Genomic DNA, 16,779 nt, shown 5'->3' with positions numbered 1-16,779 from the left:
GCCTTCGGTATAAACTGGTCTTTCTATGATTTTCTTTTTTGTCCTTCCAAACACATATTTTTCCCAGTCAACTTTCTAACAAACACTTCCCAATGTTCAGTTCTGTCAATTTTTCTGGGTAACACCAACACCCCTCCCCTAACCTTCTCCCATTTCAAATTTTCATAACCAATTCACACCAATTTTTTTTTTATACAGGTTTTCCTCATTCAAACAGACCAGCATGTGCAGTACAGGGAGATAACCCCCCCATCCTGCCCACCCTCCCCCAAAGCCCCCCCAACTCTCACCCCCAATAGCACACCCAGAACTCCTTTCGTGTGTATACACATGTAAAAGAACACATTCGTATTGATCCCATAATCCATGTCAGCATTCTGTGGGTTATGGAAACAAGAGCATACCCATCATGTACATCCCTTAAAATGGAGTATAGCTGCCTAACTGGCAGAGTAAAAAGCAAAACAAACAACCAACCAACAACAACACCAAAAAAGAAATGATCATACACATAAAAACTACATGTCTGTGTGAACAAGTATGTGTGTGTGACAAATCTCACTGAATTACACCGGAAATGAATGGAGAGTACCCAAAGGTACTCAGCTCTACCCAGGTAGGCAGCCTGTTGTGCAAATGACTCTGTGTATATAAAGCTCTTAGAGCTTGGTCTCTGACTGAAAATGGGCGCTATATAAGTATTCATATCATCACCCACGAGGTCACAGCACAGACATCACTGACCTCGTGGTCAGCTTTCCCTTCTCCAGGAAGGCCCTGAAGAACAGCTCCCTCAGCTGGTCACTGTCCCGCAGCTGCCTCTGAAACTTCAACAGGTACCTGTCTGTGGGGTTCAGCTCAAACGCAGCGTGCTCAATATGAGGACTGGACAGCATCGCCACTCCCCCCTTCTCCCCAACCTCACATCGCACCACAGCGGCCGGCTGACCATCAAGGGAGACAAAGCGGGCCAGTGTCTCCACTTGCCGTCTTGGGGGTGATGACGATGAGGTGGTGGTGGAAGAGTACGGGGAGAAGAATCCTCCACCGTTGACATAAACATGAAGAGTAGTATCCTTTCCCAGGGTGGGAACTGCGCCGGCAGTGACGGTGATGGGGAGAGCGGCAGCCCCGCGCTCCGAGCCGTATTTGAAGTTAGGGGTGACCGCACCCAGGCACTGCCCTGCAGCCACACAAGTCAGCCAGGGGTGTTAACTCACTTGTCCAGGATGCAGTAACTTTTTGTTTGTTTTGTTTTATAAAAAAAAAAAAAAAAACACCCAAAACAATTTTTTTCCTTCCACAGTGCAACGCATTATTGATGTATATTCTTTGTCTTGCTATTCCAAAAATAACAACAACATTATGTTCCTCAAAAAGAAAAATAAACATGAATAACTGATAACCAACATATAGATTTTTTTTTATCAAACTGTATAAAAACATTTGGAAAATCATATCTAGCAGTATTTTTGACAAGAAACACCACATGTTATATAATATGGTGGAATGAAGACACAAACTAATTTGGTAGGGGTTGAAAAATGAGAGCTAAGGCAAGACACCATCCTTATCAAGCAAAGGAAGGTCAGCCTGCAATGCTTCTACCATTCATGTATCGCCCAATGGCAGAACTAACAAAGAATGTCTGCTGCAAACACAGCAATGTGTATATATCTGTATTACCCAGGTAACAAAACAAGTAATGGAGACATTCAATTACACAGACAATGCACTGTGACACACTTGATACTGTATCATACAATGGAAGGATTTAAAACTGCAGTCACATGAAGACAGCGACTTAAAAAAACTGCATGAACAGAATGGTTTGAGCTGTGAAGTAAGCGACAAACTAGTTAGACATGCACAGAATGGCCCAGACAGCTAGCATGCACATTTGAACTGTGATTCTGAGGTGGCTCCTTCTTATTGGGTAGAAGATGGATTGGAGATGGAGGAGGCCGGATGCAGGAAAGGGCGTGAGAGAGAGAGAGGAGAGATAAAAAGAGACAGGAGACAGAGAGACCGACAGATTTTGATTGCTCTTTGGAATTTTTCTTTTAAATGAACTGTTATCAGGTAATTGATTTTTTAATTTTTATAATTTTTATAAATACTGTTTATTGATATAAACATGTAAAATGTTCTGAGATGTCACTGTAATTCAATGTGATCTCCTTCAGCATTCAAACAAGGACATGATTTCAATATGCTCAAAGGTTACCATAAACGTGTGTATACATGCATGATTTCAGTGCAGGTAATGCAGAGACTGGGGAAGGGGGTGATTGAAGAAAGCAAAGCAACTCACCTGGATAAAACTGGAGTGGGCGAGGCCCACACACCTCCATCTTGCTCCCCTTCTCAAACTGAATGTAGTCACAGGCGAAGTATGCCCCGGCGCAGATGCCCAGGTAGGTTCCCCCGTTCAGAACGTACCTGCGAATCACCTTGGTTCCTTGCTGACCCAAGGCGTCCAGGAACCCCAGGTCATAACCACCCCCGAAAACTACAGCGGCACAGTTCTCAACCCAGTCCCCTGGTTAACACATACAGAAAGTCACACAATATATTTCAAGAGTGTAAAAAAGTAAAAATTAAAAATGTGAGTGTGTGTGTGTAGTAGGGTGCTTTAGAAGTTTGACACTATAATAGTTAACAACTAAACAAGAGAAGCGATGCCTTCCACTAGTTACAGACTGAAATGTGATTCAACACAAGAATTACTGAACAAAAAAGAAGAAAAAGGACCCTGCAAAGCAAGTCATCTTAAGCAACAGGAATTATTTTTCACTGCACACAGATACAACCTTGAACTTTGACCTACACGTTTGATAGGGTTTTTGTTTTTGCCATGCCAGTCATTATACCAGGACTGCTTAAAATTGAATGAAAAACTAAAGCCCTTGTCCATGATACTTCTACATTTTCTACCATAATGCCATGTTGCCACTCTCAATGGTCCCGTGCAATCACGGCTTGTGTATATAGATATAAATCTATATGAATATATGGACAGATGTATAAAGACATATATATCTAGATGCACATATATCTGTCTATCCCTTTGGCATTTCCTGTCTTACTATGGCATCCAGTTCTCCATAAACTTCAACTTCCAAGGTACATGTTCATCAAGGCTTCTGAATAAACAAAATAACAGACAGCAAAGGCAGAAAGAAGTATTCAGAGAGAGAGTGAGAGTGAGTAAGGAAATGAATGAATAAGAAAGAAGGACACACACACACACACACACACACACACAGACATTCTGACAGAGAAAGAAAGGGAGATACTGACAGACAGGCAGGCAGAGAGAAAGACAAACAGACCAGAGACTGAGAGACTGACAGAACAGAGACAATGAGTTGGACAGAGAGAGAGAGAGAGAGAGAGAGAGAGAGAGAGAGAGAGAGAGAGAGAGAGACAGACAGAGAGAGAGAGAGAGAGAGCGAGAGCAGAGAAACAGATATAGATGACCAGACAAAGACAAAAACAAACAGAAACAAAAGATTGAAAGACAGAGAACAGGTGCAGTGAGGGAGGAGAAGAAGCTGACCAAATGATAATATTATGGTGATTGCTACAGCTCACTTCTAGCTGGGTCTCAATTTTTGATCGACCTCAAAAAGATTTCAGAATGCTGCAGCTTGCCCTGTCTTCAAGGCTTCAAAGAGGACCCATGCTAAACCTCTGCTGGCTAAACTCCATTGTCTTGCTATTGCTCAGAGAGTTGACTGAAAAAAAATTCTTGCATGTGTTCTAATACCTTTTCTAGTATTGTCCAGCCTTATCCATCCCGTTCATTGCAATCAACTGCTGATTCATGTATTCTCTATATCCCACATCATTAAAAGAAACTGCAAGGACAGCATCAGTCTTCATACCTTGGTCCTGTCACCTGAAATAAACTTCCCCGCCACATCCACTATGCTTAAACAAAATCTCAACAAAGTTCAAATCCGGCCTCAAAAAACATCTGTACAAATCTGCTTTAATGGATGTGTAGGAGTTGGCGTGTGTGCGTGCGTGCGTGCGTGTGTGTGTGCGCGCGCGCTTTGTGAATGACACATTTGATTTAGCTTCTCTTGTCTTGATCATAGTGTCCTGTCATGTTAATTACTGTATAAACCTTGCCCCCCCAGCCCCCTCCCCCTCCCAAACCTCACCCCCATCACACACTGATGTTGATTGTTATCGCTTTGGGTCCCTGTGCTAAGGAGGCAAGAGCGCATAAAATGCCCATCTTTATTATTATCATTATTAGTGTTAACGTTATTACTAGTATTAGCCTGGAGCTGGGGCTGCAGTTAAAGGGAGAAAACCACAGATAACCCATCACTTAAATTTTGAGGGAGTTAGTTCCCCTGGTACCTTTGGGTCAGCAAGCAATATGGTGGCCTGTTGGTATTAAATAGAATGAATAAAACTCCTGAACTCAGTACCCTGCCTGGCCTCTGCTGGAGCAAAGATGTGAGCGAGCAAGTTTAACAAGTAACAACAACAACGACGCCACAAACATTACACATGCTACCTTTCCTGATCTCCTGCGGCGATATGGGCAGAACTCTGTATGAAGCGGCACATAGGCATCGCCGCAGGGAGGAAAACAGTAGGCTAGATGATACCTGTGATGCCCCTGGCCCTTGATAGACGTACACTTCAGCATGTGACATTCCCCCATCACTCATCTTTACTGCTCCTTGTTCAACATTGAGGATTTGAAAAAGAAAAAAGATAAAAGGAAAAAAAGTAGTAGCTATCAACACAACGTAGTATTCATTATGTGTATCATGCAACCATCACCACACAGGACATAATTCTTCACAACCAACCACTACGGGAGGTTACCACCACCAAGTACCTTAGCATCACCCTGGCAGCGGACATGTATTGGGAGCCCCACATCCACAACATCACTAACCAAACAAGCAGGACCCTGGGCTTTCTCAGGAGGACCCTGAAGATAAATGCAATGGGAGTGAAGGACAGGGCTTATAAGACTTTTGTCCGAGTAGTCCTAGAATATGCATGCTCTGCTTGGGATCCTCATAACGACAAGCATATCATGAGCTTGGAGGCTGTCCAACGTCAAGCAGCAAGGTGGGTGTGCAGGTACAGAAGAACCTCCGGTGTTGATGACATGCTGACCAACCTGGAATGGCCAACACTGCAGTGTAGAAGACAAAAGGCACACCTTACAAACTTCTACAAGTTCCATAATAAACTGATTTCAGCTGATAGCCAATACGCTCCATCACCAGTTCCAGGTATAAGCCCGCCACACCAACTCCCAGTCCTGCCATATCCCCTCCTGCAGAACGGAGTACCACAAATACTCTCAAGGACCATCTGGATTGGAATGTGCTCCCAGACTTCGATAGAGACATGAATAATAATAATAATAAAAGGACATTTGGTACCCACCAATCTAATAAAACAAAAGCCCTGGGCGTTTACAATAAAAAAAAAAAAAAAAAATGATGTGACACATGCATATTAAAAACACACAAATACACCCCCATGCACGTTCCAACTCAATCCATCTCACAAACCCACACCCACTCCACACAAGATGTAGGCACACACACGCGCGTGCGCGCACGCACATCCCGAACAGAATCTGAACAAAAATGGTTTTTTTCCGGAATGTTCCCCCCTTCAGTGTGAAGTTATCTTACAAGATGAAGGTGTTCACATGATGGAAGAAATGTAGAGGAAATCAGTGTATACTCTCTCTCTCTCTCTCTATATATATATATGCTGTGTGATGACTGTTACATGATTCACATGATACATGGTACTGATGGATACTACTTTTTTTTTTTCTAAATCCCGGTCATAAGAAGAAAAAGTATCAATAATATTTATCTGATCGTTCCGTGCGAATGCTAGTTTTTTGCCCTGGGAACGAAACGCATCGATTCATCGTCTGCTTTTGTGTTGTAACCTGTGTCAGTTCTCAGTTCATCTTATGAAGGTAATTTTTGATCGCAGTCGTCTTTTTCATTCAAAATGGATGGAAAGTTACCTGGTTAAAGTTCATCTGGCTGGAACCTGCCGAAAGATAAAGTAAGGGGGATGATTCCAACGTTTGAAAATGAAAAACCAAAATAAGTGTTACTCCCCTTTATACCGCCACCTGTACCACGGACGACACAAGTTCATGGTGTACACAAGGGCCCAAAAGTTTCAGTTTGTTTTGAGAAGGCATACAGACTGACGTGCGCATGTCTGTTTGGGGAAAAAAAGTGAGACTGACCATGCATATGTATGCCAAAAAATAAATCAGCATCATTGTTATTGTTTGTTCGTCACCACAAGGGTGTTAGTAGCGTATTTGGTTTGGTGTCAGTCTAAAGTCGGAAGTGGGTTATTTCTTTGATTTTCAACGATAAAGAGCAATCATGGCGGAGAAGGATGGCCACGAGGGTTCCTCCGTCGTTTTGTCACTGTGTTCTGGAGCGAGCACAAACGGACAGATTGCATTTTCTCACGATTCCAGGTAATGTACATTTCTGTTTTATGCTAAGGTACCAAACTCATGTGTAATTGGAATTCCAATGAAGAAGAAAAATAAATAAAATAAAAAAACTCCTGTCCGATGCACTGCAGGCCATGCTGTTGTGGTCAAATGATCACCTCTTTAGTTTTCTTCTTCGTTCGTGAGCTGCAACTCCAATGTTCACTCGTATGTACACGAGTGAGCTTTTAAGTGTATACCCCTCCATGTAGGCAGCCATGCTCTATTTTTTTGGGGGTGCATGCTGCGTATGTTCTTGTTTCCATATCTCACCGAACACTGACTAGGATTACACTCAGGATCTTTAACGTGCATATTTGATCTTCTGCTTGCGTATACACACGAAGGGGGTTCAGGCACAAGAAGGTCTGCACATATATTGATCTGGGAGATCGGAAAAATCTCCACCCTTTACCCACCAGACGCCGTAACCGAGATTCGAATCCGGGACCCTCAGATTGAAAGTCCAATGCTTTAACCCCTCGGCTGTTGAGCCCGTCGACTGGTCACAAAAGCGTTTTCTTTTTCACTTTCAGCGTTTGCTGTTGAGCACATGGTTTGTTTACTTTCATTGATTGTTTATTTACTTCTGTGATTGTTTATTTACTGTAAGGGAATGCATTCTTTGAGTTTGATTCACCTGTGCTTCACATTTCAATCAATGCCAATATCCTAGTGCATCCTGTGGACTTCCTAGCTGAGACTGTTATGCATCCTCTCTCATTTTACTTTGAGTTGAAGTAGCATTGTACTAACACAATTCTGTTCTGGTATTTAATAATGATAATGACAGTACTTCTGATAATTATTACACTTACAGTAACAAAATACTGATACATTTAAATTGCATACTGTTAAAGTATAATTTAGAGCTCAGTTTTGATTTATATGTGCTTCTTAACAAAACTAGATTGTCACTTGCCTGGTTGGGCAAGTTCAGAAAAGGCTAAGCTTGATGACACTATGAGTATGATAGATCTGCTTGCCCATGGTAGTCAGGTCAAATGTTGAGCCGTGATAGCCTGAGGCCCCATTAACCTGTTATGGCCATCAGGGTTTTCTCATCTTCTTTTTCTTTTTCTTCTTCTTTACATTTAATCCTGTGAAGAGTCATTGGGGTGCCACATTAAAGAACTATACACAAGATTCCTCCAGCTCTGTCACTAGTGTGTCATTACTGTCAAAGTCTGGGTCTCTGCAAATGGTTTACCCATACAGTGTTGTCAGTCCATTGTTTTTGTTTTTTGTTTGTTTGTCATCCCCTCTGTCTCCCGCCCTCAACAGTTCACTGGAGGGTTGTATTAGCATTGCTATTAAATCTTCATTCTTGTTGCTTGGCCATACCAAGGTAGTTTTTTTCTCTCTTTTTTCAGTTGATGTTACTAATTTTTAGTAGATCTACATGTGGTCAGAGATCAGAAGTGTTCCTCTGCTACTGATAACTATGTAAGCTAGTACTAACCGCCACATGTCGAGAGTAAATCCAACCAAAAAATCTGATCTGGAGAGGGATGGGCTCTGCTAGATTCAACTTGCTCAAGAAACACAGCATGAAACTGAAAGGCCATTCATATTCAGTGTTTCAAGGGTTCAGTGTAGGAAGGCAGGGCCTTGTCCTCACCTTCTGCTGTTTTAACCTGTCGCAGCTGGAGTCAGGTACCCATTCAGACCTGGGTGGAGTGAGGGAAATTGGAATAAATAGTACAGAGGTGCCTTTCCCAAGGACAGATCACCATACTGAAATATGGCCTCATTTTGGCAAAGATGCCTCCATGCACACACAATCCGTTATATATCTGGCTGAAATTTAGACTTAACAAGTTGTATTACTATTACGTTTAGTGGTTTACCAGCAGCAAAAATTAAACCATTTAGCTTCACGAAATAGTATGATTTTATCAAGAGCATCATACATTAACTTCAACTCAAGGCAGTGAAGCTGAACTGTTGATGATGATATATCAAGGTGTGTGTTGAACTGTTGATGATGTATCAAGGCGTGTGCTGAACTGTTGATGATGTATCAAGGTGTGTGCTGAACTGCTGATGATGTATCAAGGTGTGTGCTGAACTGTTGATGATATATCAAGGTGTGTGCTGAACTGTTGAGGATGTATCAAGGTGTGTGCTGAACTGTTGAGGATGTATCAAACTATCAAGGTGTATGCTGAACTGTTGATGATAGATCAAGGTGTGTGTTGAACTGTTGATGATGTATCAAGGTGTGTGCTGAACTGTTGAGGATGTATCAAGGTGTGTGCTGAACTGTTGATGATGTATCAAGGTGTGTGCTGAACTGTTGATGATGTATCAAGGTGTGTGTTGAACTGTTGATGATGTATCAAGGTGTGTGTGCTGAACTGTTAATGTGTCAAGGTGTGCTGAGCTGTCTGTTGGTGTGGCAGGTACTTCAGTTGCTGCTCAGGGTGGATGGTGAAGGTGTACAACACCACCAACGGACAGTGCGCCCAAGTTCTGGATGGCCACCACGATGTGGTCACTGGACTGGCCCTCAACCCGGCCAACAAACTGCAGGTGAGACACTGACTGTACAAGGGTGTTCATTGGCATTGGACATCGGGCATGGTGACAGACTGATAAAATGTCTGATTCTTTTATCGCTGAAGAGAAATGGGACACATGCTGATAGACTGACAAAGGATTGAGAATGTCTGATCATTTTATTGCTGAAGTGAAGAGTACAAAGGGGGAATGGTGATGGACTTATAAAGGGTTGAGAATGTCTGATTCTTTTATTGCTGAAGAGGACAAATGGGACACATGCTGATAGACTGACAAAGGGTTGAGAATGTCTGATCATTTTATTGCTGAAGTGAAGAGAACAAATGGGGAATGGTGATGGACTTATAAAGGGTTGAGAATGTCTGATTCTTTTATTGCTGAAGAGGACAAATGGGACACACAGCGATAGACTGACAAAGCGTTGAGAATGTCCGATCATTTTATTGCTGAAGACTCAGATGAGAACATACGTCCCATTCCTTTTTCATTAACATGGTCATTGTCCGATATTCTTCTTTGTTTGCTTAGACGTCATGTGTGACGGACTTCAGTGACAAGTTGATCCCTCCTCAAATAACCTGTTCAGCTGGAAGAAGGCCATAACAGGAGAGCTTTTACTTGTAACATACTGATCAGCTGAGTGCCGTCATTGTCTGACAGTCTGTAGAAAACTGGGTCTGCTGCGGCGTGTTACTGGAGAAAATATCCATTATTTGGTAGGCTGGTCCATTCACTGCCTCTCTCTGCTTGCTGGTCTCTTTTCCTCTCACCCACACCCTTCTTCTCCTTTCTCTCTCTGTCTTGGTCTCTGTTCCTTTCTCTTCTTGTTCTCTCTCTCTCTCTTCTCTCTCTCTCTCTCTCTCTCTCTCTCTCTCTCTCTCTCTCTGTGCCTATGTGTCTCTTTCTCTCTTTCTGCCTCTCTCCCTTATGCATTTTCTGAATAAGATTTTATTATTGATATGAATGTTTGTAGTAATTATACTAATTAAAGGAATTTCTGAATATGATTTTATTATTGATATGAATGTTTATACTAATTAAAGGGATATGCATTTTCTGAATATGATTTTATTATTAATATGAATGTTTATTTTAATTATAGGAATATGAATGTTTACGTACATTTTTTCCCATTCATGCTCTGCTGCTTTGTGTCCATTCTTTTTTTTTTAAAATTCATTTTTTGCATGTCTCTTTACTCAAAGTTTTTGAAAAGAGATTTGTCTTACTGTAGCATGCCTTATTATTTTTCTGTTCCAGCTGTTTTCATGTGGACTGGATGGTTTGATAAATCAGTGGATCTATGCAGATGGGGTGCTGCTCAGGGTAAGTTAGCTGTTGTGTGTGTTTGCTTGTGTGCATGTATTTGTATATGTCTATGTGTGTGTGTGTGTGTGTGTGTGTTTCTTCATTTTAACGTCTATCCACAATAATGATTTTAGACGAAAATTCTCTGCCTCGTCCACCCTACCTTTGCTGCTTCTATTAGTTCTAAACACTTCCCTTCCTCTTCCTCTCTCCAAGGTTTATGTAGTTTAAAAAACAACCCCCCCTACCCCCCAGAAAAAACAAAAACATAACAACAACAACAACAACAAAACATTAAGAAAGAAATTATAAGCAAAATAAAACAGCAAACTAACTAGCCATTTGGTAAAATCACAACAAAGGGTCAATGGGGCACTTAATTTTATACATGTACTTTGAACTGTTTGTAAAATAAACTGATTATCACATGTGTGTGTGTATGTGTTATTGTTTGCTTAATCTTTGACTGATATTGTATTGTAAAGCATTTTGAGAGGTTTGAAAGCGCTATAGATATGAATATGCTATTATTAGTAATAGTACTATTATTATTATCATTATTATTATTATTAGTGGAAGTAGTTGTTGTAATATCATTATTGTCATCATTTTTGTATTGTTATCATTATCATTAATAATAACAACAACAATAACAACAATAATAATGAAAATAATAGTATGATAATAATGATACAACAACAACAACAATAACAATAATACTAATAGCGATAATAATAATGATAATAATAATAATAATAATAATAATAAGAAGAAGAATGATATTAATAACAACAATAATAACAATAACGGTATTATTATTACTATTATCGACATTATCAGTTAAAAGAATAATCATTGATATTGTTACGTGTGTGGCATTGTGAACAGACATACTCCTTCTACATGCCTCTGCACGCCCTGGTCTCTGTCCACACCTCAGCTGCCTTTGTCACTGCCATCGCTCATCGCCCTCAGGCCACAGGTAAGTGCATCGACTGTGTGAGTGATGACCTAGAGGTAACACCTCCGCCTAGGAAGCGAGAGAATCTGAGTGTGCTGGTTCGAATCACGGCTCAGCTGCCGATATTTTCTCCCCCTCCACTAGACCTTGAGTGGTGGTCTGGACGCTAGTCATTCGGAGGAGACGATAAACCAAGGTCCCGCGTGCAACATGCACTTAGTGCATGTAAAAGAACCCACAGCAACAAAAGGGTTGTTCCTGGCAAAATTCTGTAGAAAAATCCACTTTGATAGGAAAAACAAACAAAACTGCACGCAGGAAAAAATACAAAAAAAGTGGGTGGCACTGAAGTGTAGTGACGCGCTCTCCCTGGGGAGAGCAGCCCGAATTTCACACAGAGAAATCTGTTGTGACAAAAAGAGAAATACAGTATGTGGGGTGTGTGGGTATGTGTGTTGTGGGTCTGTTGTGTTGTGTGTGATATGTGTTGTATGTTTGTCTGTTTGTTTTGTGTGTGTCAGGAGTGGGGTGGGGGGAATGTATGGTGTTAGTGTGTGTGTCGTGTTGTGTTGTGTGTGGTATGTGTGTGTCTGTGGTATGCTTGTGTATGTTTGTGTTGTGTGTGTGTTGTGTGTCTGTTTTGTATGTGTGTGTGTGTGTGTGTGTCTGTGTGTGTGTGTGTGTGTGTGTGCTTAGTCTGTTTGTGTTGGGTGTATATTGTGTGCGTGCGCACACGCGTGTGTGTTGTATGTGCATGTGGGTGTATGTTCTATATGTTTTGTTGTGTATAGTGAGTTGCACACTTCATGATGGCGAGTCGAGTGTGATCTATTAGAGCCAGTCAGTCTGTGTCATGTTCAACCTTTTGAAGTTTTTCATTGTCGGAGCACATTTTGCTGTCCATGCATAATCCCTTATTCCCAAATCAGTTGACAAATGAGGACATTCTCTCAGCTTGAGAGTCTGTGGTATGTGGCTGTTTTGAGCTTCCTGTTCTCTCTCAAGATTTATGGCTGGCCTTTTGAATGCATGTTTTTCATGTTTGTTTTTGTTTTTTTTGTTTTTGTTCTTGTGCCTCAGATTATTCTTTTTTCATCCATTGATGAAAAGTTGATGGAACGGTCAAAGATGGAAGCATGTGCTGAGTTTATGAACATGAACGTGACAGTGATTGTACCTAATTTTCTTTTCCAGGTGATTTTTTCTTTTTTTCTTTTTCTTTGCTTTTCTCAGGTTCTTCATTCTATGGGACTGATATTTACATCTTTACAGCCATGATATGGTCATGTACGGTTGGCTGGGTTGTGGGCAACAGTGATAGATATGGCGTCTGTTCTTTTTTTTTTCTTCTTCTTCTTTTGTCTTTCCAAAGCAAATGTGGTGTGGTGTTTATATGGGTGAATCTGCATACTTGACACATACTAGAAACTGAAACTGATGACTATGATGTTTGCAGGCTGTGAGAAACCGATAACTGTGATGCTGTCTGCAGGCTGTGAGAAACTGATAACTGTGATGCTGTCTGCAGGCTGTGAGAAACTGATAACTGTGATGCTGTCTGCAGGCTGTGAGAAACATAACTGTGATGCTGTCTGCAGGCTGTGAGAAACTGATAACTGTGATGCTGTCTGCAGGCTGTGAGAAACTGATAACTGTGATGCTGTCTGCAGGCTGTGAGAAACTGATAACTGTGTTGATGTCTGCAGGCTGTGAGAAACTGATAACTATGATGCTGTCTCAGTCTACAGGCTGTGAGAAGCTGATAACTATGATGCTGTCTCAGTCTGCAGGCTGTGAGAAACTGATAACTGTGATGCTGTCTCAGTCTGCAGGCTGTGAGAAACTGATGACTATGATGCTGTCTCAGTCTGCAGGCTGTGAGAAACTGATCATGATGATGATGTCTCAGTCTGCAGGCTGTGAGAAACTGATAACTATGATGCTGTCTCAGTCTGCAGGCTGTGAGAAACTGATAACTATGATGCTGTCTCAGTCTGCAGGCTGTGAGAAACTGATGCTGTCTGAGTCTGCAGGCTGTGAGAAACTGATGACTTTGTGATGCTGTCTCACTCTGCAGGCTGTGAGAAACTGATAACTATCATGCTGTCTCAGTCTGCAGGCTGTGAGAAACTGATAACTATCATGCTGTCTGCAGGCTGCTGTGTGCTGCGCCTACCTCTGAAAAAGGACAGGAAGTCTGCCAAACCTGCAGAGGGCGCTACTGAGGTTGCCGTCAAGGCAGATGTCTTGTTACCAGTGTGCAAGTCAGACCACAGATGCGTGTCTTATGGCTGCAATGTAAGGAGAATTATTAATATGAAAAAAAAAGAAGAAAATAAATTATCACAAAATATGTCCATGTTGGACCTTGAGTGCTGGTCTGGACGCTAGTCATTCGGATGAGACGATAAACCGAGGTCCCGTGTGATGCATGCACTTAGCGCACGTAAAAGAACCCACGGCAACAAAAGGGTTGTTCCTGGCAAAATTCTGTAGAAAAATCCACATCGATAGGAAAAACAAATAAAACTGCATGCAGGAAAAAATACAAAAAAATGGGTGGCGCTGTAGTGTAGCGACGCGCTCTCCCTGGGGAGAGCAGCCCGAATTTCACACAGAGAAATCTGTTGTGATAAAAAGAAGTACAAATACAAATACAAATATGATATATGTACTGTCATATTTATGGCATGTGAGAATGTTTCTGATGATTTAAAGAAAAAAGGAAAAATAAAGGAAAAAACAAACAAGCAACACACACACACACATACATAGAGGAAGAAGAATGAGAGGGATAGAGAAAGACACACAGATTGACAGAGAGAAAGAGAGGAAAAAAGTAAGAACAGTTGAAACGCAGACAATATGAATAAAAGAACTAACAAATGAAGATTAAACTGATCTCATCCTTACCTTGAAGTAATAATGCAACCAATATTCTGAAAGAAGTAGTTCCATAACGGAAAAGCGGTGTCCATGCATTTACTTGCCAACTCCAGTGTCTTGGGTGATGCTGCACTGAGCTTCTGAATGCTATGATGCTGGCAAAAAATTCAGTGTTGATCATTTGGTCTGTACTCAGGTTTTTGGTCATTTGGGATTTCGATCACTTGTTCATTTGGGGTTTTTTTTTTTGTTTTTTTTTTTTTTAGCCACTTGATCACTCAGGGGTTTTTGTCACTTGGATTTTTGGTCGCTTGGGTTTTTATCACATGGTCACATGGGTGTTTTTTGTCACTTGGCAGTCATTTGGCCATTTGATCATTTGGATCCCTTTATTTGTCTGTCTGCCATTTTTACTCTGTCTGTCTGCCATTTTTACTGTGTCATATTCTCTCCATATCAGTTTCTGTGTGCGTGTGTGTGTGCATGTGTGTGTGTGTATTTGTGTGTGTGTGTGTGTGTGCGTGTGTGTGTGTGTGTTTGTTTCTCCCACTGTCTGTGTCTGTCTGTCTGTCTGTCACAGTGTGTGAGTTCTGACACCGGTGTTGTCTGTACTGATTGCAGGAGCAGTGCATTGCTGCTGTCCAGGGCCATGAGTTGAGCGTGTACTGGTGCTCACGGAAATCCTTGAGAAAGTGAGTTGTTGCCTGCTGGCTTGTGTTTGTCGTCGTTGTGGAGTCTGTAATGTGCAGAAGGAAGAATCACATAAGCCCTTGATTTACTTGTGAGTTGACGTGTTGTGGCAACGATGGAGTGGAGTGATGGCCTAGAGGTAACGCGTCTGCCTAGGAAGCGAGAGAATCTGAGTGCTCTGGTTCGAATCACGGCTCAGTCACCAATATTTTCTACCCCTCCACTAGACCTTGAGTGGTGGTCTGGACGCTAATCATTGGGATGAGACGATAAACCGAGGTCTCGTGTGCAGCATGCACTTAGTGCATGTAAAAGAACCCATGGCAACAAAAGGGCTGTTCCTGGCAAAGTTCTGTAGAAAAATCCACTTCGATAGGAAAAACAAATAAAACTGCAGGCAGGAGAGCAGCCCGAATTTCACACCGAGAAATCTGTTGTGACAAAAAGAGAAATACAATACAATACAAAGTCAGTTGTGCGTTGGACTTGTGATCCTGTGTTCATCAGGGATCAGGGTTTGAGGCCCCGTTTCAAAGAGCTGAGTGTGGAGACTTGACGAAGTTAAAGAGAAAGTTCATTCCAATTGCAAGGTCCAGAGACAGAGAAAGAACGGCGGCTAGCAGTCAAGACTTTGCATCTGGGTATGCGTAAATGGAGTGGATCCGAAGCTGATCATAGTGAGCGAGATGGAGTGTAGAGGTGAAGGCAGCCACTTAACTCTGATCTTCCTCACTCCACCCAGGTGTCAATAGGTTGGGGAAGGTTAAAAGTGCCTGAAGGAGAGGACCGAGCCGAGCCCCAAATTCAATTCAATTCAGTTCAAAAACACTTTATTACTCTGACAGACAGACAGACAGAAAATACGAAAAAAACTTAGCCGTATGAAGAGCACAGGAACAGGAGTCAAGATGGCTGCCGGAAAAAGAGGGCGCTAGTCAGGGATACACAGGGGAGGTAACCTACTTAGGGAGGTTATCGGCTGTAGCTACTTTCGTTTTCTCCGCATAGGCGGATAGTAGTTTGCACAGGACAGGAATGTCAGACCCCTGCAGGAGTCTGCACTAGTGGGTCACGGTAAGTATGTTATTTAAATGTAATTTTAGGAAGAAAATTTCCTTTTATTAATCCACATGGAAATTAACATGTGCAATCACAGGCTCGTTGTAGACACCAACATAAAAATGAACATATGTACCACACAATACACTAAAACAAGTCAGATAAAAACTCCTATTAGCTGACTAAAACACCCCCCCACCCCCACACCCCCACACATGCGCACACATTAAGACAAAGTATTGCACAACAATGGGTACCGATAGAAAACATCCAGCAAATAAAATATAAATATTTAACTCTCACCCTCACCCCCACCCACACACATGTAAAGACAAGGTAGTGTGCAACAATGTTAAAAAAAAAAAAAAAAATCCAACGAATAGATCGTATAAAAATGTAAAATGCGCGCACACACACACACGCACACATGCACACGTTAAGACAACAACGTATTGCACAACAATGGAAACAAATAAAATCCCTTATGCAGTGGATGCGAATTCTCTGCCCGGATGGCCATGAAAGGCTAAGGGCCTAATTAACCTTTTAACCAGGTGTGTGTGTGTAACCTTACATGTGTCCCCTCTGACCACAGGCACACGACAGAGGCCAGCAATCCCTTCACCTGCGTAGCCTGCCACCCAACAGAGTTCTGTCTCGCCACGGGACACACCAATGGCAGCATCACCTTTTGGTGAGTAAGGGGAGATCAGCTGTGTATGTGGGGGTCGGGCAGTGGGGTGGGTGGGATGACGAAAAGGGTGGAAGGGGGGAGGGGTGGTTTTTCAGGTGTGTGCCATGTTTCAGGCAAAACTGCCTTGTTGGT

General features: G+C 42.0%; 2 protein-coding genes across 4 annotated transcripts in view; one reads left to right on the top strand and one right to left on the bottom strand.

Annotated features, from left to right (window-relative positions):
• Positions 1-284: 284 nt before the first annotated feature.
• On the bottom strand, positions 285-6,119 carry LOC143301515 (uncharacterized). 3 transcript variants are annotated; one of them, XM_076615860.1, is made up of 4 exons: positions 6,035-6,119; positions 4,538-4,705; positions 2,315-2,542; positions 285-1,183 (listed from the first exon to the last, which is right to left on the bottom strand). In XM_076615860.1, the coding sequence occupies exons 2-4, from the start codon at positions 4,692-4,694 to the stop codon at positions 723-725; spliced, it is 846 nt and encodes a 281-aa protein (XP_076471975.1). In that variant the 5' UTR covers positions 4,695-4,705; positions 6,035-6,119; the 3' UTR covers positions 285-722. The 3 variants fall into 3 exon arrangements, with proteins under 3 accessions (XP_076471975.1, XP_076471977.1, XP_076471976.1); XM_076615862.1 differs by having other exon boundaries at positions 4,538-4,699; positions 6,035-6,055; XM_076615861.1 differs by lacking the exon at positions 6,035-6,119 and adding an exon at positions 5,954-5,986.
• Positions 6,120-6,212: 93 nt separating this feature from the next.
• The window catches only part of LOC143301513 (WD repeat-containing protein 75-like), a 34,112-nt gene continuing 23,545 nt past the window's right edge, over positions 6,213-16,779 (top strand). Inside the window, exons 1-7 of the mRNA XM_076615856.1 lie at positions 6,213-6,508; positions 8,932-9,061; positions 10,310-10,375; positions 11,246-11,339; positions 13,474-13,616; positions 14,826-14,896; positions 16,549-16,647. Coding sequence (XP_076471971.1) covers positions 6,411-6,508; positions 8,932-9,061; positions 10,310-10,375; positions 11,246-11,339; positions 13,474-13,616; positions 14,826-14,896; positions 16,549-16,647 — 701 coding nt within the window. The 5' untranslated portion in view covers positions 6,213-6,410. The remainder of the gene's footprint in view (positions 6,509-8,931; positions 9,062-10,309; positions 10,376-11,245; positions 11,340-13,473; positions 13,617-14,825; positions 14,897-16,548; positions 16,648-16,779) is intronic.

This window comes from Babylonia areolata, chromosome 27, assembly GCF_041734735.1.
Source record: "Babylonia areolata isolate BAREFJ2019XMU chromosome 27, ASM4173473v1, whole genome shotgun sequence".
Lineage (NCBI taxonomy): Eukaryota > Metazoa > Mollusca > Gastropoda > Neogastropoda > Buccinidae > Babylonia > Babylonia areolata.
This window is presented reverse-complemented; position numbering and strand designations above follow the sequence as displayed.